Source organism: Saccopteryx leptura, chromosome 1, assembly GCF_036850995.1.
Source record: "Saccopteryx leptura isolate mSacLep1 chromosome 1, mSacLep1_pri_phased_curated, whole genome shotgun sequence".
Classification (NCBI taxonomy): Eukaryota; Metazoa; Chordata; class Mammalia; order Chiroptera; family Emballonuridae; genus Saccopteryx; species Saccopteryx leptura.
Window position 1 is genome coordinate 263535556 of NC_089503.1, and position 17184 is coordinate 263552739.

A 17184-nucleotide genomic window follows, 5' to 3' on the forward strand; every position below is an offset into this window, starting at 1 on the left:
GGGGCGCTCTATGGCCGCAGGTTGGAGGGGTCGGACTCCGGAATCTGCAGGATGCGGCACACGGCGCGGATCGGCCGCACCAGCTTCTGGGCCAAGGCCGTGGGTTGCGCCATGGGACGCGGAGACTCCGTGCTGCGCCGCGGGGAGGGCCGGGCTGGGGCTAGGGAGCGGTGTCCCCGGAGGGAGAGAGGCAGCCGGGCCGGGGGGAACGCGCGCCCCGGGTCGGAGTCGGCTGAGTTGGGGAAAGGCCGAGGGGCCGGGGAAGGGGGTCGTGCCTAGAAGGGGGCGCCGATCCCGGAATCCAGGAGAGAGGCACCAGCCAGGGCGCAAAGCGGCACAGCACGGCTAATGGAGGGAGAGCGCAGCAGGACCTCTGATCGCCATCGCCAGACGCGCAACTGAGAGTGGGGAAGCTGCTCCGCCGGTTTCCTCCTCCAGCACCCTGCGGGAAACAGGAGCCCATGATTCGGCGGCCCCGCCTGGACCTGCCCCCTCCCGGGCCCCGGGGGCTTCCGCCAACGCCCCGGCGATGCCACCGGCTGCGCACGGGGAGAATGAGCCCTTTGTTCCCCCCTCCCCCCGCGGCACCCGGGCGCCTGCCGAGAGAGGCTCCCCGGGGGCAGCGTGCCAGCTTCCCAGCCGCCCCACCCTCCCGTGGGCCCGGCCCCGGAGCCTGGCAGGCGGGCAGCACCCCCACTATAGGTGCCAAACCCGGGAACTGGAGCAAAGGGCGGGAGGGGCCGGACCAGGCCACGGTGGGGCGGGGTGCCCCCTGGGGTGCTAGGGCAGGCGGCTGGGAGGGGGCAGTGCCAAAGCTGGCAGGGACAGTCGGGTTCTCACGGGTCAGTGATGGGCGCTCTGACCCTCACCAGCCGGCCCTGTGCCTGCAAGACCACTTGCTCCTGGTCCTCTCCAGCTCTGGCACATGGGCACACCTGGCTGGCTGTGTCTGCCCAGCCTTCTCCTCACCTGGTCAAGCAGCTCCTAACCTTCTGACCCAAGTCCCCTCCCAGGGCCCAATGGCAGTTTCCGTTGTTAGCAGTTCTGAAGGACCCAGGCTCTAGTCTATCCCTGCTATAAGAACCTTGTTTTTCACCAAGTGTCTGGAGACCAGGTGGGACCAGAGAGTGCCACCACCTGCTTCAGCCTCACGTTCTGGGGGTCTGCCTCATCCCTGTTCCTAGTGCTCCCAGGCCCAGCACTGGAGAGGAGCCCATGGGAGTGGCTCCTGGGAGGGAACAGAGAGGAGAGGAAATGGGAAAGCAGGGCACCCTCCACCCGAGGAAGCATCCTGGCTCCTCTGCGGGGGTGGTTCCAGAGCACAGACACAAACAGACAGATTCAAACACACACAGACAGATTCAGACACACACAGAAACCCACACGCCCAAAGGGCGCTTCCCTTCCCCTCGGGCTCCCACCTCCCACCCCGAGATTCCCCTGCCTCCTTGTGGAAGCCATCCTTGGCCTGCCTTCACCCAGCCAGTGACAGAGGCGGCAGCACCCCACCCCATCCCATCGAAAGGATGAGTTCTCAGATGCCCAGCTGGGCCCCAGGTCACACCACAGTCCCTGGAGAGGAGAGCCATGAAGAGCCAGGAGGGAGCCTTCCTTCCAGGAGACTGGAGGGGAAGCAGGGGGTCCTTTCACCAGCTGAGGGGAAGAAGAGGGGTCAGGAGGAGAGGAGGCCTGAAGGGGCTGGCCCTAGGCAGGACTTGGGTCAGGTTGGCATGGATTCCTTCTGCCCCTTCGCCTCCCCCCAGAGACCAGTTCTGTGGCTGGGCAAGCTGGTAGGGGTTGTTTACTTGACTGAGTTATTAACACTCCCTTCCTCCCCCCAGTTCCCCTGAGGGGTGGCCAGACCTGAGTGTGCCAGGGGCAATGATTGTGGAGGGTCTACCTCAGACTGCAATCCCAAGACCCCAAGACCCAGCCTCCCACTCCCAAGGTAGCTCCAGGTGCAGCTGGGCCTGGGGTGTGCCTGTGGTCCCCATCTGCATCCTCTGGCAGCAGCTTGTGGGGGGGGGGGGATTCCTGTGGCTCAGGACCTAGAAGAGGCTGGGCAGGGCAGGGTGAGAGCCTGGGTTGTCAGGGGCCCTAAGGGCCTGTCTCTGTCATCCCCAAAAGGGATGGGGACTCTCCCAGGGGAGCAGGGACAGACACCTCCCTCCACCCCACCCCAGTTGCCATGTCTGCTTTGTCAGGTCATTCTCTGGATTAGACCCCCAGCCTTTCAGGACAGGCTCTTGAAATGCCCAGGGGTCATGGGGTGGGGGGGAGGAGGAGCCCCTTCCCACCCTTGGCCAGCTCCCCATCCTGCTCCACAGCCCATGCCACAGGCCCACAGAGCCCTGGTAGCCGGCTCCTCTGAGCCTGAGGACAGAGCAGAGCTGAGGAGACACACAAAAGACACAAACACAGAAGGAAAGCCACACAATGCGTGAACACAGTGCTGGATTCGTGGACAAAGGCAAGCTGACCAGCACCCCCAGACACGCGTGGGCCCACCCGGCTCACAGCAACCCCTCACACACTGACAGGCACACACACACACTGAAACAGACATTCATGCTCACAAGCGCAGCAGGACTCATGAGCCAGCTGCTCTCACGCTGTCCCAAGAGTCCCTTACCTGGGCAAGCACAGTGCCCCTCTGGCAGAGTAGCCCCCTGCCCAGGGGAGGGCAGCAGGCGGGGGCGGGGGAAGGAGCCCCGGAGAGTCAGGCCAAGCTGCCACTAATCCGGGAGGGGAGAGGGGGGGGTACCCACGTCAGAGCGGGGACTGCCGCCGGGTGGAGGGCATCTGAGGACATCCCCTCCCACACACGCGGCCGTCTGGGCACCTAGCCCTACTTCCCCAGCCCCTCCATCCTTCTGACAGCTGAGGCTGGCTTCCCCCCACCCCACCCCCAACCCCTGTGGCAACGCCTGGGGCGGGGGCATGGGGGAGGGGGAATACCGGGGCAAATTCTCCCCGGACCTGGGGGGAGGGGAGAGGAAGGGAAGTGTGGAGATGCTTTCAGAACCAGGAGGAAGCTCTGCAGCAGATAGATGCCGGTGTCCCCTCACACCCACCCACCCACATCCCTGACCTAATTCCTCTTCTCAGTCTTTGCCTCCCCAACATCCCTCTCCCTTCCCCCACCTCCCCTCAGGGCAATCTTATCACCTGGCAGAGAAAGCTACCTCATTCCGCCCTACCCCAAGACCTTCCACCAGCAACTCCAGCTCCAGCCCCCAGGATATCTTGGGTAGCAGGCATCATCCTCTCACCTGGCTTCTGCCCCTTACCCAGCTATTGGGCATCGCAGTCCGTGGTACTGGACAGGGAACCAAGGGCAAGGACCAGAGTGCTCATCTCCTTGACCCTCTCAAAGGTGGGGCAGTGCCAGCCAGGACTCCCCACACTGAGACAGACATTCATGCTCACAAGCGCAGCAGAACTCATGAGCCAGCTGCTCTCACGCTGTCCCAAGAGTCCCTTACCTGGGCAAGCACAGTGCCCCTCTGGTAGAGTAGCTCCCTGCCCAGGGGAGGGCAGCAGGCGGGGGCGGGGGAAGGAGCCCCGGAGAGTCAGGCCAAGCTGCCACTAATCCGGGAGATGCCACTAATCAACTCCCAAGCCCAGGGTGTGCTGAAAGAAGGGGCTAACTCTAACTATGCTGCCACCACCTAGAGGGGCAGCTAAAAATACAGCAGTGGAGCCAGAGTCGCGGAAGGGGGACCTGGACAAGCGGGGTGCTACAGCAGAGAGAGGGGCTGAGAGGCAGGGAGATAGAGGGGCCACCTGAAAGGTGGAAGGGCTGTTGGAGCAGTGGGGAGGAGGGGAGGGAGGACCACCTGCACCAGGGACTTGGAGGCAGTGGAGGAGGCCATCACAGGCAGGCAAGGTGGACGGGCAGGCCAAGGAGTAAGACCAGGGCACAAATCAGGCGGGGCTGGTACCTGGCCTAGCAGAGGTATGTATTTTTGAAGGGGCTGAACTCTGCCGCTTCCTCCTCCCAGCTGGTGCCCGGCATGAAGCCTGGCACATCGTGCTTCAGGCCAGTTGAAAGGTCAACCCAATCCTAATCCTGATAGACATGGAAGGCTGCAAGTCTTGGGGAGGCCAGCACAGCCTAGCCTTTCCCTAGGGGCCAGGCTAGAGATGGCCAGGAACCCCAAGTGGAAGAAGTCACTGCTGGCAGTCTACCGAGATGCTCAGAGGAAACAGGGCGGGCTCTGAGGGAAGTCCAGCCCACACCCAATGCCCCAGTCTTAGGAGCACTTGTGTGCTTGGCCAGAAGTGCCCCAGAACCTGGGGTTCTCTTTACCCCTCCCCCTCAGTCCCAAGATGTCTTGGGACCCACACAACTGCAGCTGCCAAACATGCATCACAGAGACCCTGGCATTTTCTCTCTTTTTTCTTTTTTTAACTTTTCCATTGGTTTGAGAGAGAGAAGCATCAACTCACTGTTCCACTTAGTTTTCCATTTAGTGTGTACTCATTGATTGCTTCTCGTACGTACCCTGTCTGGGGATTGAACCTGTGACCTCAGTGCACCGGGACAGCTCTTTACCCTCTGAGCCACCCTGCCAGGGCCAAGACCAAGACCCTGCCATTTTCAAGACTCTGTGATGGGCACCAAGGAGATGTTGGGCATAAAGATGAAAGCAAGGCCATCCTCACACTTGAGGAGCTTGTTCTCAGTCAGTCACATGCCCCTTTCCCAGCAAACATTCGCTGAGGCCCCTAGGTGTCAAGCCCTGTGCTAAGAACTCATGGTGACCACTGGAGTCGGTCGGTGGTTGTGTTAATGATTACAAGTTGCTCTTGGGAAAGTTGGGGGAGCTACACAGAGAAGGTGACACTTAAGCTCAGACAACAGAGAATAAGTGGGCCTTCAGGTGAATGACAATATTTCACTTTGGCTAAAATACCATTTGTTCCTGGGATACAAAAGTGAATAAGATGCTGGTCTGTTCTTTATGAAGTCACAATGCAGTGGGGAAGAAAATAAAATGTGCTCAAGGCAAAAACGGAAGTCAATACAAGACCAGAGATGGTGGGGTCAGGATGAGCACTCAACTCCAAGGGGGCAGGGGGAGTGCCCACAGAGGGCTTCCTGAGGAAGGTGAGATCTGAGCGCTTCAAAGGGCAAATAGCAGTAAGACTGAGTGGGGTTAGGGAGGAAGAGCATGTTAGGGGAACAGCATGGAGCCATGTAACAATCCAGGTTGAAAGAGGTAGGGAACATGAAGCAATACGGGTGTCGGAGGCCAGCTGGGAAGGGAGGGCAGGGGAGAGTGACAAGCACACCAGCACAGCCCACGACAGCCTGTGCCTAGGATGGGATGAGCAGACCAGAGATCAGGAACCTTGGGAGCTGGAGGAGGGATTTGCAAGTCAGGAAAGGCTTCTTGGAAAAGGAAGGTCATGATAGGCCGGGGAGGAAAAAAGGCTGTTTGGAGGGCCAGAGATTCGCCCAGCTGAAGCACAGGCCTGGGGGCTGATGCTGGAAAGAATGTGACATGCCCAGGAGACAGAAATAGGAGCAGCACGGCTGCCGGCAGGAGCTGTGGGGCCACAGGGCCAGGGAGGAGGCTGTGGGTTAAGGTGGGGACCACGGACCTGAGACAGTGTCACCAATTCACCCAGGGGTACAAGTGACTCTGCTGCTCACTCTAAGGCCCCATCCTAGGAATGAAGGCAGGGGCAGCCCAGCTCCCCTGAAAGCACCCTCACATCCCACAAGTTCAGACGCCCCCCCAACCCTGTTCCATTTCCCTTGGAGTTTTTGCTTAATTTTGCTGTTCACCACACGCTCTTCTGTTCTGTTCCCTCAGTTCAGGGGTGTGGGTCCTGCCATTCTCCCTCTACCAAGGCCACTTCTGGCAGGCTAGCATCAGGAGATGGGACTCCCACCCACGGGCAGGTGCTTCACTTTTCTGAGTCTTGGTTTCTCCATTTGTAAGATGGGCATAACCTACTACTTCAGGCTTGTAGGGAGGATTCAAGGAAATCATCTCTGTCAAGTGCCCAGAACGAGGTCATGTGCACACCAATGCTCGATACATCCTAGTCTCCTCCTTGCCTCCCAGGCAAGAAACATCTCATTTACTTTAGTCCTACATAGTATTTAAGTACACTGACTCTGGAGTCAGACTGCCTGGTTCAAAGCCCAATTCTGCCACTTACTGGCTGTGTGACTGCAGGCAAATTACTTGCCCTCTAAATGCATGGTTTCCTATTTGTAAAATGGAGATTATAACAATAGTACATACCTCGTGAGATTACTGTGAGGACTAAATTAGTTTATCAGGGGCTTAGAGCAGCACCTGCTGGGGTGGTCACACTTCAGGTGCGAGCCAGTACTAGACTTTGCATCCCCAGTATCTGGCAATATGCCTGGTATCTGGTAAATGCTCAGTGAATTTTTTTTTTTAATGAATAAATGAAGAGATAAGGCATAATGCAAAGGAACGCCAAGATAGGAAGTCACTGAACACCAAGATGTGAGGAGCTAAACTCCACCCCCACAGATTAAGTGCCTCCCCCAAATAAAACCTGGATAATCCCACACCAAGAATTAATCCACACTCCTCAGATCACTCTGGGTTACCACCCTACCTCCCCTCTTCCCACTCAACACTCTTACCTATTTCTTTGCTTAATCAAAAGAGGAAAAGAAAAGCAGACATGGGGGTGGGAGCGGGGCATTGCAGAGACCAGCATCCAGGGGCAGGAGAGGGCAGAGCCTGACTGGCTGCCCCAGGACTAGGGTAGGAGATGGAGTGGAGCAAGCCCAGGCACAGAGCCTGAGTGGCTGGACAACATCAGCGACGCTATGGATGGGGCAGGCTGAGGACCAATGACCATGAACAGCAGGGAGGGCCATCGAAAGCCAGGGCAGAGTTCTGCATGGTCCCTCCAGCCAACCAGCGACCAGGTCCCTGCAGGGCATGGCTCTGGCCATCCTCTCTCTGAGCCCCACCCTCCTTGACCTGGAAGCTGGGGGCAGCCCAGACCCTGGCAGCTGCTGCCCCCTCGCGGCCAGTCTGCGGAGGTGCAATGTTTCCCATGTTACCTGAGTGTTTATAGAAATTCAATGCCACTCAGCTTCTAGAGACCCCCAGCAAGCGCCTGGAAGAAGTGAGACTTACCAGGTGTATTCTGTGCATAGCTCCAGCTAATTCCCATGGGAACACTGTGCTCCCCAAACCCCCTCCACACCTATGCTCCCCCTGGTTTCTCTACCTGCCATACAGTGCACCTTCAGGGAAAGGCCAGTCCCACTTCCTCTTGACCAGTCTTCTTAGGCTCTGACCTCTCAGAGCTAGTCCCCCAGTCTCCTGTATGTTCTCTAGGGTCCTCAGAAGTTTTCTGTGACAGCACTTGCCACATCACAGTTATTTGTCAATGGTTGTCTCCCCCAAAAGACTGGGCCCCTTTGACTGTCTGTCTTTCAGCCCCCATTCTAAGCTGTTTAATGTGTGCTGTGAGGGCTGGGGCTAAAAACCAGGAAAAACAGAACACTTCAATGTATTTATTTATCAAAACTTGCACAAACCTGGCCTCATTCACCAACACAAAACACACAACCAGGAAACACACACAAGGCCTTGCAGAAGGCTGTCAAGTACTTTGAAGGACAGGAAGGAATAAACACATCTAGGTGGGCTTTGGTTTCACTCGCAGGGATTTGAGGAGGGCTCTGGTCCCATCCCTGAGAATGCAGAGGCATGAAAAAGACAATAAATAGAACCCTGGGCCCAGCTGGCTTTGGTACATTTCAGGTCATCCCTGTGCATAGCCCTGGTGGCACCTGCAGGTTAAGGGGCCCTTAACTGACAGCAAGAGCAAGGAGGGCAGAGCCTGGGCAGCTAGTGCAGCAAGAGGGCCTCTCCAAACGCCCCCAGCACCCTGCAGGGCACAAGGTAAAACTGGGCAGGCTCTGCAGACCTAGCTGCCCATGTCTGAGGGCACAGTCTTTTTCCTTGTCCGAACCTTCAGGGAAGCTGAGGTGCGCTGTGGGAGAGAGAGTAGGCACACCATGAGAGGTCTAGGCTAAAGTGCCACACTGCCCACCTCCCTTCTGCCTTTTTTGCCACCGACCTCTCGCACCAGCGGTTTCCTCTTGACCACACGCAGGCTCTGGCTGCGGCTCAGATGCTTCTCTCGGGACCGGGGTGGTGATCGGGGCACTACCTCTGTATCTGACCAACACTCATCCTCAGTGTCAGTGTCCTGAGGGCCCCGTGCTCTGTACCCTGCGTGGAGAAGAGGAAGGCCAGTCTGAAAGCCGGGGGCTAAGCCCTGGGGGAAGCCACAGCTTGCATGAAAGAAGCCAGTCCTCTTGGGAAGTACTGGGTCCCTGTGCCCACTCACCGATTGGTGGTCTGTGGCAGGGCATCTGGTCCTCCAAGTAGAGGGGGTCCTGGTAGGTGGGGGCAGCGGTGTCGGGAATGGAGCGCAGGTCCTGCATGGAGAAGCTGCGCAGCCTTCCAGCCAGCGCACCCTGACCCTGCAAGGAAGGGGGAGCCTTGTAGCACCTGTAGGAGGAGGCAGGACTCCTAGCAGGAAGAAGCCTTAGCCAGGGCAGCTCAGAGAAGTCAAGGGCTAACGGGCAGGTAATCACTTGGGCAAAGGCCTCACAAATGAACGTGACTCAGCAACCTTCTAGTCCCAGATTTTTGTGGCCTCAACAGGAAACTAAAGCCCATACAGCAGGAGCAGCTGCTCACAGTCAGTGTCAAAGCCAGCTCCATGCTCCTGCCAACACCCCACCTGTCACCTCTCACCCATGTTCCCTGGAATGGACAGCTGTTATCTCTCGGCTCACTGACAGAGAGCTGGACTTGCCCAAAAGGCACTGGGGTGGCGGTGGGGATCGGATGGAGGGCTGGGGCTCAGGGTACCTTGGTGGCAGCCTGCATGGCGGCTGTAGCAGCAATGTTGAGGCCCCGCTTCCCAAAGCTGAGCATTGTTTCGTAGCTGCGCTCCTTGGCCTGCACAATGTAGACGTCGATCTCCTATGGACCAGGGCACAGAAAGCTCAGGGGACAGTCCAAGTCACTCCTCCTGCACAGACCTATAGAAGTCATTGGGTGCCACACCTCCCAGCCTACCCTTATCCGCAGTGGGTTGGCAACCACACCAAGAGCATGGCTCCTCACTCACCCACCCAGTCCCACACCTCAGTGAACAGCCATGCCCCAGCCTCCCCCTCCCATCCCCAAACCAACTTCCAGCTGACTTTTCACACTTTCAAAAGGCCATTCATATGTTGCCTCCATTTGATTATCCCGTAAGAGGAAGAAGGCTAGGCTCTGTCAGAGTCCCCAGAGTAGGATTAGAACCCAGGTATCCCCCAGTGTTCTGAACTCTGAGTCCAGGGCCCTTTCCCTCACACCCGTGCTTCCCTCCCTGCCTTCCCCTGGGTTACCTTCTCATGGTGGGACAAGGATGGGTGGATGAACTTGCGGTAAAGCAGGCTGGCCCCTTTGGTGTGGGGTGAGAGCAGCCATAGCACAAAGGCCATCTTGATCTCATAGTAGAAAGGGAACCTGTCAAGAGTGCAAGGGCAAGGGCAGTCAGAGAGCCAGTTTGAGGGTAGGACATTCCCTCCCGTGGCCCACAGAGCCCTGCACCCATACCAGGAAATAAAGATGTCTGTGAAAGTCTCCACCACCATGAAGAGCGCAAAGACGATCCAGTACATCATCCACCGGACCTGAGGGTGAGGGGGCAGAGAGGTCAGAGGCCAGTGGCTAAACCTGCAGAGCCAACTTCCCTGTCCTGGTCTGACCCAGCCCTGAGATGCCAGAGAGCCTGTCTCACTGCATTCCCCTGGCACCTGGACAGCCCTAGAGAACTGCCTCTGAGAAACTGCCACTCATTCCTGTACCCAGCCCCAGTGGGTTTCAACCACATGCTCCTACACAGGTACCTCCATAGCTCATCCTCCATTCACACTCACTCTGCTCAGGATCCAGCTGATTTTTCCCCTGGAGGAGGGGGGTTCATTCACATTCTACCCAGTGCCCCAAATCCTACCATACCCCCCAAGGCTGTCATCCCACCCCAATGGAGCCAACCACCACACTCACATATTCACGAATGTCCTTGGTCTTCACAGCTTTATAGGAAGCATAAGCTGGGTACAGCATCCCAAACACCAGCCTGGAAGAGCAACGAAAAAGCAGAGGGAGGGGAGTGTGAGGGTCACCATGCCCTGCCCCATAGAGATGGCCACCTCCCCCACGGGTTCAAGGTGATAGTGCCTACCCTGTTCTTCCTGCTTGGCTGGCACAAACTGCATCTGACTCAGTGCCCTGGAGGCTGCCTCCACCCTGCTGTTTACAAACATCCCAAGCCTGTCCAGGCCTGCACAGGGACTATGGGTGCATAGGCACACACAGCCACTGAGCAAGGTGGGTGGGAGGCAAGCTTCTGAGCTGGTGAGAGCACCAAGCTGTCCCCTCCCAAGAAAATGTAATCAGGCCCAGGGCCACCAGACTTGCCATTGCCAGGCTTCAGACAGGGGTAGTCAAGCCAGGTACTGAAATATTGAAAGGTGATGAGTAGGACAGAGTAGGCAGGTGAAGCCAGGATGGTGAGTCATGTGACTGCTCAGATGGGAAGCAGGCACCTGGATTCTCCACCTACAACATGCCACAACACCTCGTGTTTGCCAAGGCCCTTAGGGCCAGCCTGTGGTCCTCCACCCCACGCACCTGTCTGCAGTGTGCGTGAGTGCAGGAGGGGTCGCTATCAGCCAAGGAACCTAGGGGATGGGGCGACAGGCCCGCGGGGCCCGACACTGCGTTTGGGGGCCCATGCCGCGTGCAGGCCCGCAGATCCGTTAACCATTGTGGTAAGTGTTGAGGGGGTTGGTTTGACGGAGCTCAGAAAGTCCCCTTTCCCACCAGACGGTCCCAGGTTCCACTCCAGGGGCGGGCTGGCAACTGGGATGAGTGGGTGTGAGAGCGGCCATACTCACACCACCAAGCGACAGATCATCCAGGACATCATCCTGCAGCCTCGGGGGCGAAGGGAGACCACCAAGATGCCCAGGGAGACGCTCACGCGTGGCTGGAATGGGGCACTAGGCGGAGGTGCGGGAACCAGATGGGCGTTCGTACTGCCCCTTGGCGGAGGCAGAGCCCGCGACCCCCTAACTCCACAGCGCGAGGAGACCAGCCGGCTGGCGCGAGGACCGGGAGCGCTGGAGGAGCGCTCTTCCGTAACGCCGCGCTGCCCGGCAGTTAGGGCTCCGACCTGCACTTCCTGCCGCGGAGGACCAGGAGTTCGGCCCTCGCCGCGGTGGCGCTGCGCATCCCGGGCCGCGGGTGGCACGTCGTGGCCTTGGTTCGTGCCAGTCTTCAGGTCACTGGACGCCAGGCCGCCGGAACCAGCTAGGGGCGGAGTTTGCAACTCACTTGAAAGTTGCACGGAACTGGGATCTGCCCAACCCCAGGCCTCCGGAGCGCGGCGCAGGCGCAGTGCGGCGCTGAGGGGCGGGGCGAGGTCCGGGAGGCGAGTCGTCCGCACCTTAAAAGGCGGTGCTTCGGCGCTGGTCGGTTTGCTCAGTGGTAGAGCGTCGGCCTGGCCTGCGGAAGTCCCGGGTTTGATTCCTGGCTGCTTCTCCACCCCTCCCCCTCTCCTTCCTCTCTGTCTCTCTCTTCCCTTCCCGCAGCCAAGGCTCCATTGGAGCAAAGTTGGCCCAGGCGCTGAGGATGGCTCTATGGCAGGGGTCCCCAAACTACGGCCCGCGGGCCACATGCAGCCCCCTGAGGCCATTTATCCGGCCCCCGCTGCACTTCCGGAAGGGGCACCTCTTTCATTGGTGGTCAATGAAAGGAGCACATTGACCATCTCATTAGCCAAAAGCAGGCCCATAGTTCCCATTGAAATACTGGTCAGTTTTTTTATTTAAATTTACTTGTTTTTTATTTTAAATATTGTATTTGTTCCCCTTTTTTTTTTTTACTTTAAAATAAGATATGTGCAGTGTGCATAGGGATTTGTTCATAGTTTTTTTATATAGTCCGGCCCTCCAACGGTCTGAGGGACAGTGAACTGGCCCCCTGTGTAAAAAGTTTGGGGACCCCTGCTCTATGGCCTCTGCCTCAGGCGCTAGAATGGCTCTGGTTGCAACAGAGCAATGCCCCAGATGAGCAGAGCGTCGCCCCCTGGTGGGCGTGCCGGGTGGTTCCAGGTTGGGCGCATGCAGGAGTCTATCTGACTGCCTCCCCGTTTCCAACTTCAGAAAAAAAAAAAAAAAAAAAAAAAAAAAAAAAAAAGGCGGTGCTTCTCTGACTTGCGGGTGGGTCTTTTGATTGAACGCCTGTCCCAATTGGAAAGATTAGGAGGCCGGGAAGCGACGGGGGGGGGGGGGGGGGGGGGGGGGGGGGGGGCGGGAGGAGATTTGGATCTCAGAGTTTCCAGGGCTCATCACTAACTGCCCCCTTTGCCTCATTTTCCCCTCTGTGGAACGGGCACCACATGAGTGGGTTTCCCTACTTCAGGCAAAAGCTGGAAGGGAGGCTCGGCCGAGCGCCAGCATATCGGATCATACTCCACTGGATCAAGAGCTCAAGAAGGCCTCAAAGATACCGAGCTGACTAGAGGGAAAGCAGGCAGAAAACGGGCAGAGGGAACCAGAGGGACTCATCACCCGCCGTCCTCCTACCGGGAAGAGCGGGCTTCGGGAGCCCACAGCGCTGGGCAGGCTGACCTCGAGGATTTGAGAGATTCTGGGGAGGACCCAAAGCCCACATACCTTCTTCTCCAGAAGTTTGAAATTCCACCTATTCCCTTAAGCCAAGAACACAAATATCACCTAGAGCTTAATAATATCACCTATTGCCATTTTGTAGTGCATTTTTATGTGCAGGGTCTTAATCTTTACAAAGATCTTTTTCTTTTTTTAACCATTTAGAAAATACTCTCAGTGATGATGAAAAGTTACTTGCCCAACTTGGCTTGGTCAGTCTTCTGAGGTGGCATCATAAGGGGACAGGGAATGAAGATGCTCCTCTGGGGGAGAAGGTGGGAGGCTCAGAAGGGAAGGCAAGCCCTGCTGCTTCTGCAGCTTCTCACCTAGGCTTGCCTTCTGTGTGCCTCTCCTGCTTAGTCTCCCTGCAGGCTCTGAGAATGCACTGCCCAGCACCCTCCCACACGCCCGGCCTCCAGCTGCCTCCCAGGGCTGAGGAGAGGCTGACAGCATTGTGGGGGTGGGAAATGGGCAGTTATTACTTTTTATTAGAGCCACATTTAACGCCCACCAACCCTCAAAAGGATGAAATAGGTAATAATGGGGGCCGGGGAAAGGAGGCTTCTAGGGAATAAATAAAAACGTATTGTGATTATGCTTAATTATTATCATCATTTTTATTGATGTTGCTGAGTGTGAGAGCTAGCAGTGAAACCAACCCCAGGAGAAGCTCCCTCGAGGCCCTGCTGCCTCTCCTCCCTAACCACCCCCTCACCCTGGGCCTAGCTCCCACCCTGCAGTGGGTGAACAAAAAGCACGAAGGACTAGTCTCCCACAATCCAGCTCTAGGCACAGAACTTGGAGAAGAAGGATGTGACTGAGTCATTAGGGGACAGCTCAGGAAGTGCAAGGTGGGGCCGAGGGTTAAAGAAGAGGGAAGAGAGGTCCATGCTTTGGGAGGTAAGGGTGCCTGGGCTGACTGTGGCCACGTGAATCTCAGGTTCTCTGGTACCTATGGAAGAACAGCTTTCTCTCCACCAGCTGCCTTCCAGAGCCATGCATGTGACTTCAGTAGGTTTCTCTGTACCCCCATTCTCTGGGGAAGAGCTCACCTTTGCCCACTCTAAGCCTGCGAGCTGGGACGGTCTCTTACATGGAGACTCCTGGTCCTGATAACTGTGCTTGGGAAAGCTAAGGGACAAGGTGTGAGAAGGCTACTGCTGAGAGCAAGGCTCAGCATGGGGCGGCATGAGGCTGGCAGCTGGGGAGACCCCCTCCTGCATTTTGGCAGAGTGACCGGATTCTGCCTCTCACGGCCTTTGGTCTTAAGTTGTTGACACAATCACCCAGTTACACTGGGTTGCTAAGCAGCTCTCTGGACACACAGATGACCCCAAGGGCAGGTGTAGAAAGCTGGACATTCAGGGAGAAAAGTGTCTCCATCCTTGGGAGGAGCCCTGGGGTGGGGGGTAGGGACAATGGTCAGAATGATGTTTGTCTTTCTACAGGGCAACAGAATGCCAACGGGTCTGGGAGACAACATACTCTGCCTGGCAACCTGTCCCTGGCACAGCGTGAGGGCCCATTCCTCATATGAAAAAGCAGGACAAACATTCCCAAGACAGTGGACTGGGGGACCTGCAGGGAGCCTGCTAAGCCAAGAGCACATGAATTTGGTTTGAGGAGGTGGAAACCCAGTCATATAACCTATGAGATTCCCCATTGTGAGGAGTGACCAAGGGCAGCATTGGCTGGATATCTGAGGCTACAGGTAAGACATAGGGCACAGGGGCACTGAGACCAAGGATGCTGGTTCTCCCCAAAAGCTACCCTTCTCCTCTCGCACAAGCAGCCTTCTCTGAGGCACCTATGTCTCACGTAGCCTTACAGACCAATAAAAATCATACTTCTGCGGCAGACACACTCTTTGAAGGGCCGTGCATATATTAATAGACTAAATATTGAATGCACTTAATCTCACATGAACCCTGTCAGGTTGCTATCATGACTCCACACTTTACAGATAAGAAATAAAATACAAATGGGCTAAGCAACGTGGCTGTGGTTGAGGCCACCCTGCTAGCAAGTGGCAGAATCAGGATTTGACAAAGTAGGACTGATCATCGGTGTTGCAGAAGCAGCTCAGGCTCCAGGAAACCAGTCCACTTGCTTGAACTCTCACACCCAAGGCAGAGAGTGGCAGGGATGACAGGCATTTGCCCCACAAAGGGGGTGGGAGGAGAGGGATGCTGAGCTTGTCTTTGGCCATGTTGATTGGTATTGACCTGACAGAGGACAGAATCCAGTGGCCCCAACACTGTAATCTCCAGGAAGGAACACTTGGGCCATGAGTCAGCCCCAGGTGATGGAGACGAGTCATACTCACCCAGCACCTCAGCGTCATCACCATGAACTCCCTATTCCTGCACCAGCTGACCTTTGAGGTGCCTCATTCCTTGGAGGGAAGGGAGCAAGGAGGAATGGGGTCTGAAAGCTGATGCTGAACCCCTATGTGCAGGAGGGACAGACAACAGGCTCTGTTCTTAATGAAACAGCTATTGTATCGCTGACCATTGCCATTGGACACCTGAGAGCCAGCAGTGGGGTGGGAACTTTTTATTTGAAGCAAGTGAATTATAGCATTACCCTCAAGTGACCCCTCATACACACACACATCCTGCCACCAGAAACTCCTCTCAGTGTGAGCGCTGGGAAGAGCCTCCCCTCCCCTTGCTCTCTCCACCAGCCGCTACCTCACAGCTGCCTACCCCCAGCACACAGCAGAGGGCAGCAGAAGCTCGGCTCCACGTGCCATTCCACAGGGCCCTCACCCTTCTACCACTCGGTCTGCTCTAAAAGGCCTGGCTCCTGGGGTGTGCATCTGTGGGTGGGAGGGGTGCCAGCGCCCCCAAGATGCTCTCCAGCCCGCCTCTACTCCTGGCACCCGCCCAGATGACTCAAGTGCTTGCAGGGTTCCTGGCCTGGCCAGTTGTTAAACCTAGCCAGAGGAGCCTGCACAGCTCAGGGTCCACATCCCAAAGGAGGGGCTGAACCAGAAAGTAGGGGCAAGGGTCCAAGGCTGGAGCAGCTACAGGAAAGAGAAGCAGTAAGGCTTTTGTCAGGGTGGTCTCCTGTCTAGAGTGATGGATCAGAGAAGAAAACAAAGCCAGCACTGGGAAGGAAGAAGTCAGGGTCTGCTAGGGCTATTGTTATTGCTTTGGGCAGAGGCGCTTTGCCCCCAGGAGGTCAAGCTGGTGCCCAGAGGTTGGCACCACCATTCCCATACTTATCAGCTTCAGGGTTGGCATATCAGGGATGAGCAGGGTACTATGTACCTCCTCCAAGAAGAGAGGCAAGGTAGTGGAGGGAGGCTCCATTTGGCAGAGCTGAACCTGCATGTGTACATGAGGAAACAGGGGTATGGACAGATGTGTGTGCGTGTGACTGAGGGTGTGCGCCAGGTCCTGCATGTGTACATGAGGAAACAGGGGTATGGACAGATGTGTGTGCGTGTGACTGAGGGTGTGCGCCAGATCCTGCATGTGTACATGAGGAAACAGGGGTATGGACAGATGTGTGTGCGTGTGACTGAGGGTGTGCGCCAGGTCCTGCATGTGTACATGAGGAAACGGGGGTATGGACAGATGTGTGTGCGTGTGACTGAGGGTGTGCGCCAGATCCTGCATGTGTACATGAGGAAACGGGTATGGACAGATGTGTGTGCGTGTGACTGCAGGTGTGCGCCAGGTCCTGCATGGTACATGAGGAAACAGGGGTATGGAAAGATGTGTGTGCGTGTGACTGAGGGTGTGCCCCAGGTCCTGCATGTGTACATGAGGAAACAGGGGTATGGACAGATGTGTGTGCGTGTGACTGAGGGTGTGCACCAGGTCCTGCATGTGTACATGAGGAAACAGGGGTATGGACAGATGTGTGTGCGTGTGACTGAGGGTGTGCGCCAGGTCCTGCATGTGTACATGAGGAAACAGGAGTATGGACAGATGTGTGTGCGTGTGACTGAGGGTGTGCGCCAGGTCCTGCATGTGTACATGAGGAAACAGGGGTATGGACAGATGTGTGTGCGTGTGACTGAGGGTGTGCGCCAGGTCCTGCATGTGCATGCAGGAGAGCGAAAGGGGGCTGAGTGTGCCTGCAGTAGGAATGATGTAGTCGTGGCTGCAATGTGGGGTGACAGCAGGTTAAACAGACCCCTGGAGCACCGACAGGAGAGACCAGAGGGTCAGAAGGATCAGCCCAGACCCTTCCTCCCAGCACTCCTCCCTAAGCCAGAGCTTGTGGGAGGCAGCAGATTGAGGGAGCCTGCAGGTGGGTGTGGGGTCCACAGATGGGAGGGCCTCAGGCACCGGGCTGACTGGTACATACATGAGTTCTCATGCTGATTACACCTATGACGAGTGGCGCCCAGGGCCAGTCCATATGGTGCCCGTGCTCACCAGGACTGTGTGTGCCTGAAGTTAGCTATACAT

The 17184-nt window shown here is 56.9% G+C and overlaps 3 protein-coding genes and 1 long non-coding RNA gene across 6 annotated transcripts; 2 read left to right on the forward strand and 2 right to left on the reverse strand.

The window, feature by feature from the left end:
• Positions 1-8: 8 nt before the first annotated feature.
• HRURF (HR upstream open reading frame) lies at positions 9-6655 on the reverse strand. 3 transcript variants are annotated; one of them, XM_066351291.1, is made up of 2 exons: positions 6638-6655; positions 9-442 (listed from the first exon to the last, which is right to left on the reverse strand). In XM_066351291.1, the coding sequence occupies exon 2, from the start codon at positions 111-113 to the stop codon at positions 9-11; it is 105 nt and encodes a 34-aa protein (XP_066207388.1). In that variant the 5' UTR covers positions 114-442; positions 6638-6655. The 3 variants fall into 3 exon arrangements, with proteins under 3 accessions (XP_066207388.1, XP_066207369.1, XP_066207379.1); XM_066351272.1 differs by lacking the exon at positions 6638-6655 and adding an exon at positions 2633-2734; XM_066351282.1 differs by lacking the exon at positions 6638-6655 and adding an exon at positions 1085-1210.
• A 1127-nt stretch (positions 6656-7782) lies between these two features.
• On the reverse strand, positions 7783-11441 carry REEP4 (receptor accessory protein 4). Its single transcript, XM_066351304.1, has 8 exons — positions 10982-11441; positions 10089-10161; positions 9636-9712; positions 9425-9545; positions 8898-9011; positions 8368-8503; positions 8095-8249; positions 7783-8007 (listed from the first exon to the last, which is right to left on the reverse strand). Exons 1-8 carry the CDS (start codon positions 11011-11013, stop codon positions 7942-7944), a joined length of 774 nt encoding a protein of 257 aa, XP_066207401.1. The 5' UTR covers positions 11014-11441; the 3' UTR covers positions 7783-7941.
• Positions 10273-13359, forward strand: LOC136382242 (uncharacterized). The gene is made up of 2 exons (XR_010747219.1): positions 10273-10855; positions 12510-13359. It is a non-coding gene; the product is annotated as an uncharacterized lncRNA (long non-coding RNA).
• A 1952-nt stretch (positions 13360-15311) lies between these two features.
• On the forward strand, positions 15312-17097 carry LOC136382256 (uncharacterized). Its single transcript, XM_066351333.1, has 2 exons — positions 15312-16401; positions 16543-17097. The coding sequence occupies exons 1-2, from the start codon at positions 15841-15843 to the stop codon at positions 17095-17097; spliced, it is 1116 nt and encodes a 371-aa protein (XP_066207430.1). The 5' UTR covers positions 15312-15840.
• The last annotated feature ends 87 nt before the right edge of the window (positions 17098-17184 follow it).

Coding starts and splice junctions, on each gene's coding strand:
- LOC136382256 (XM_066351333.1), top strand. CDS start 15,841: ATGGATCAGAGAAGAAAACAAAGCCAGCACTGGGAAGGAAGAAGTCAG. Junction 16,402..16,542: donor ATGTGTACATGAGGAAACGG/GTATGGACAGAT, acceptor ATGAGGAAACAG/GGGTATGGACAGATGTGTGT.
- REEP4 (XM_066351304.1), bottom strand. CDS start 11,013: ATGATGTCCTGGATGATCTGTCGCTTGGTGGT. Junction 10,162..10,981: donor ATGATCTGTCGCTTGGTGGT/GTGAGTATGGCC, acceptor TTGCTCTTCCAG/GCTGGTGTTTGGGATGCTGT. Junction 9,012..9,424: donor CCTTGTCCCACCATGAGAAG/GTAACCCAGGGG, acceptor CCTGGTCCATAG/GAGATCGACGTCTACATTGT.
- HRURF (XM_066351291.1), bottom strand. CDS start 113: ATGGCGCAACCCACGGCCTTGGCCCAGAAGCTGGTGCGGCCGATCCGC.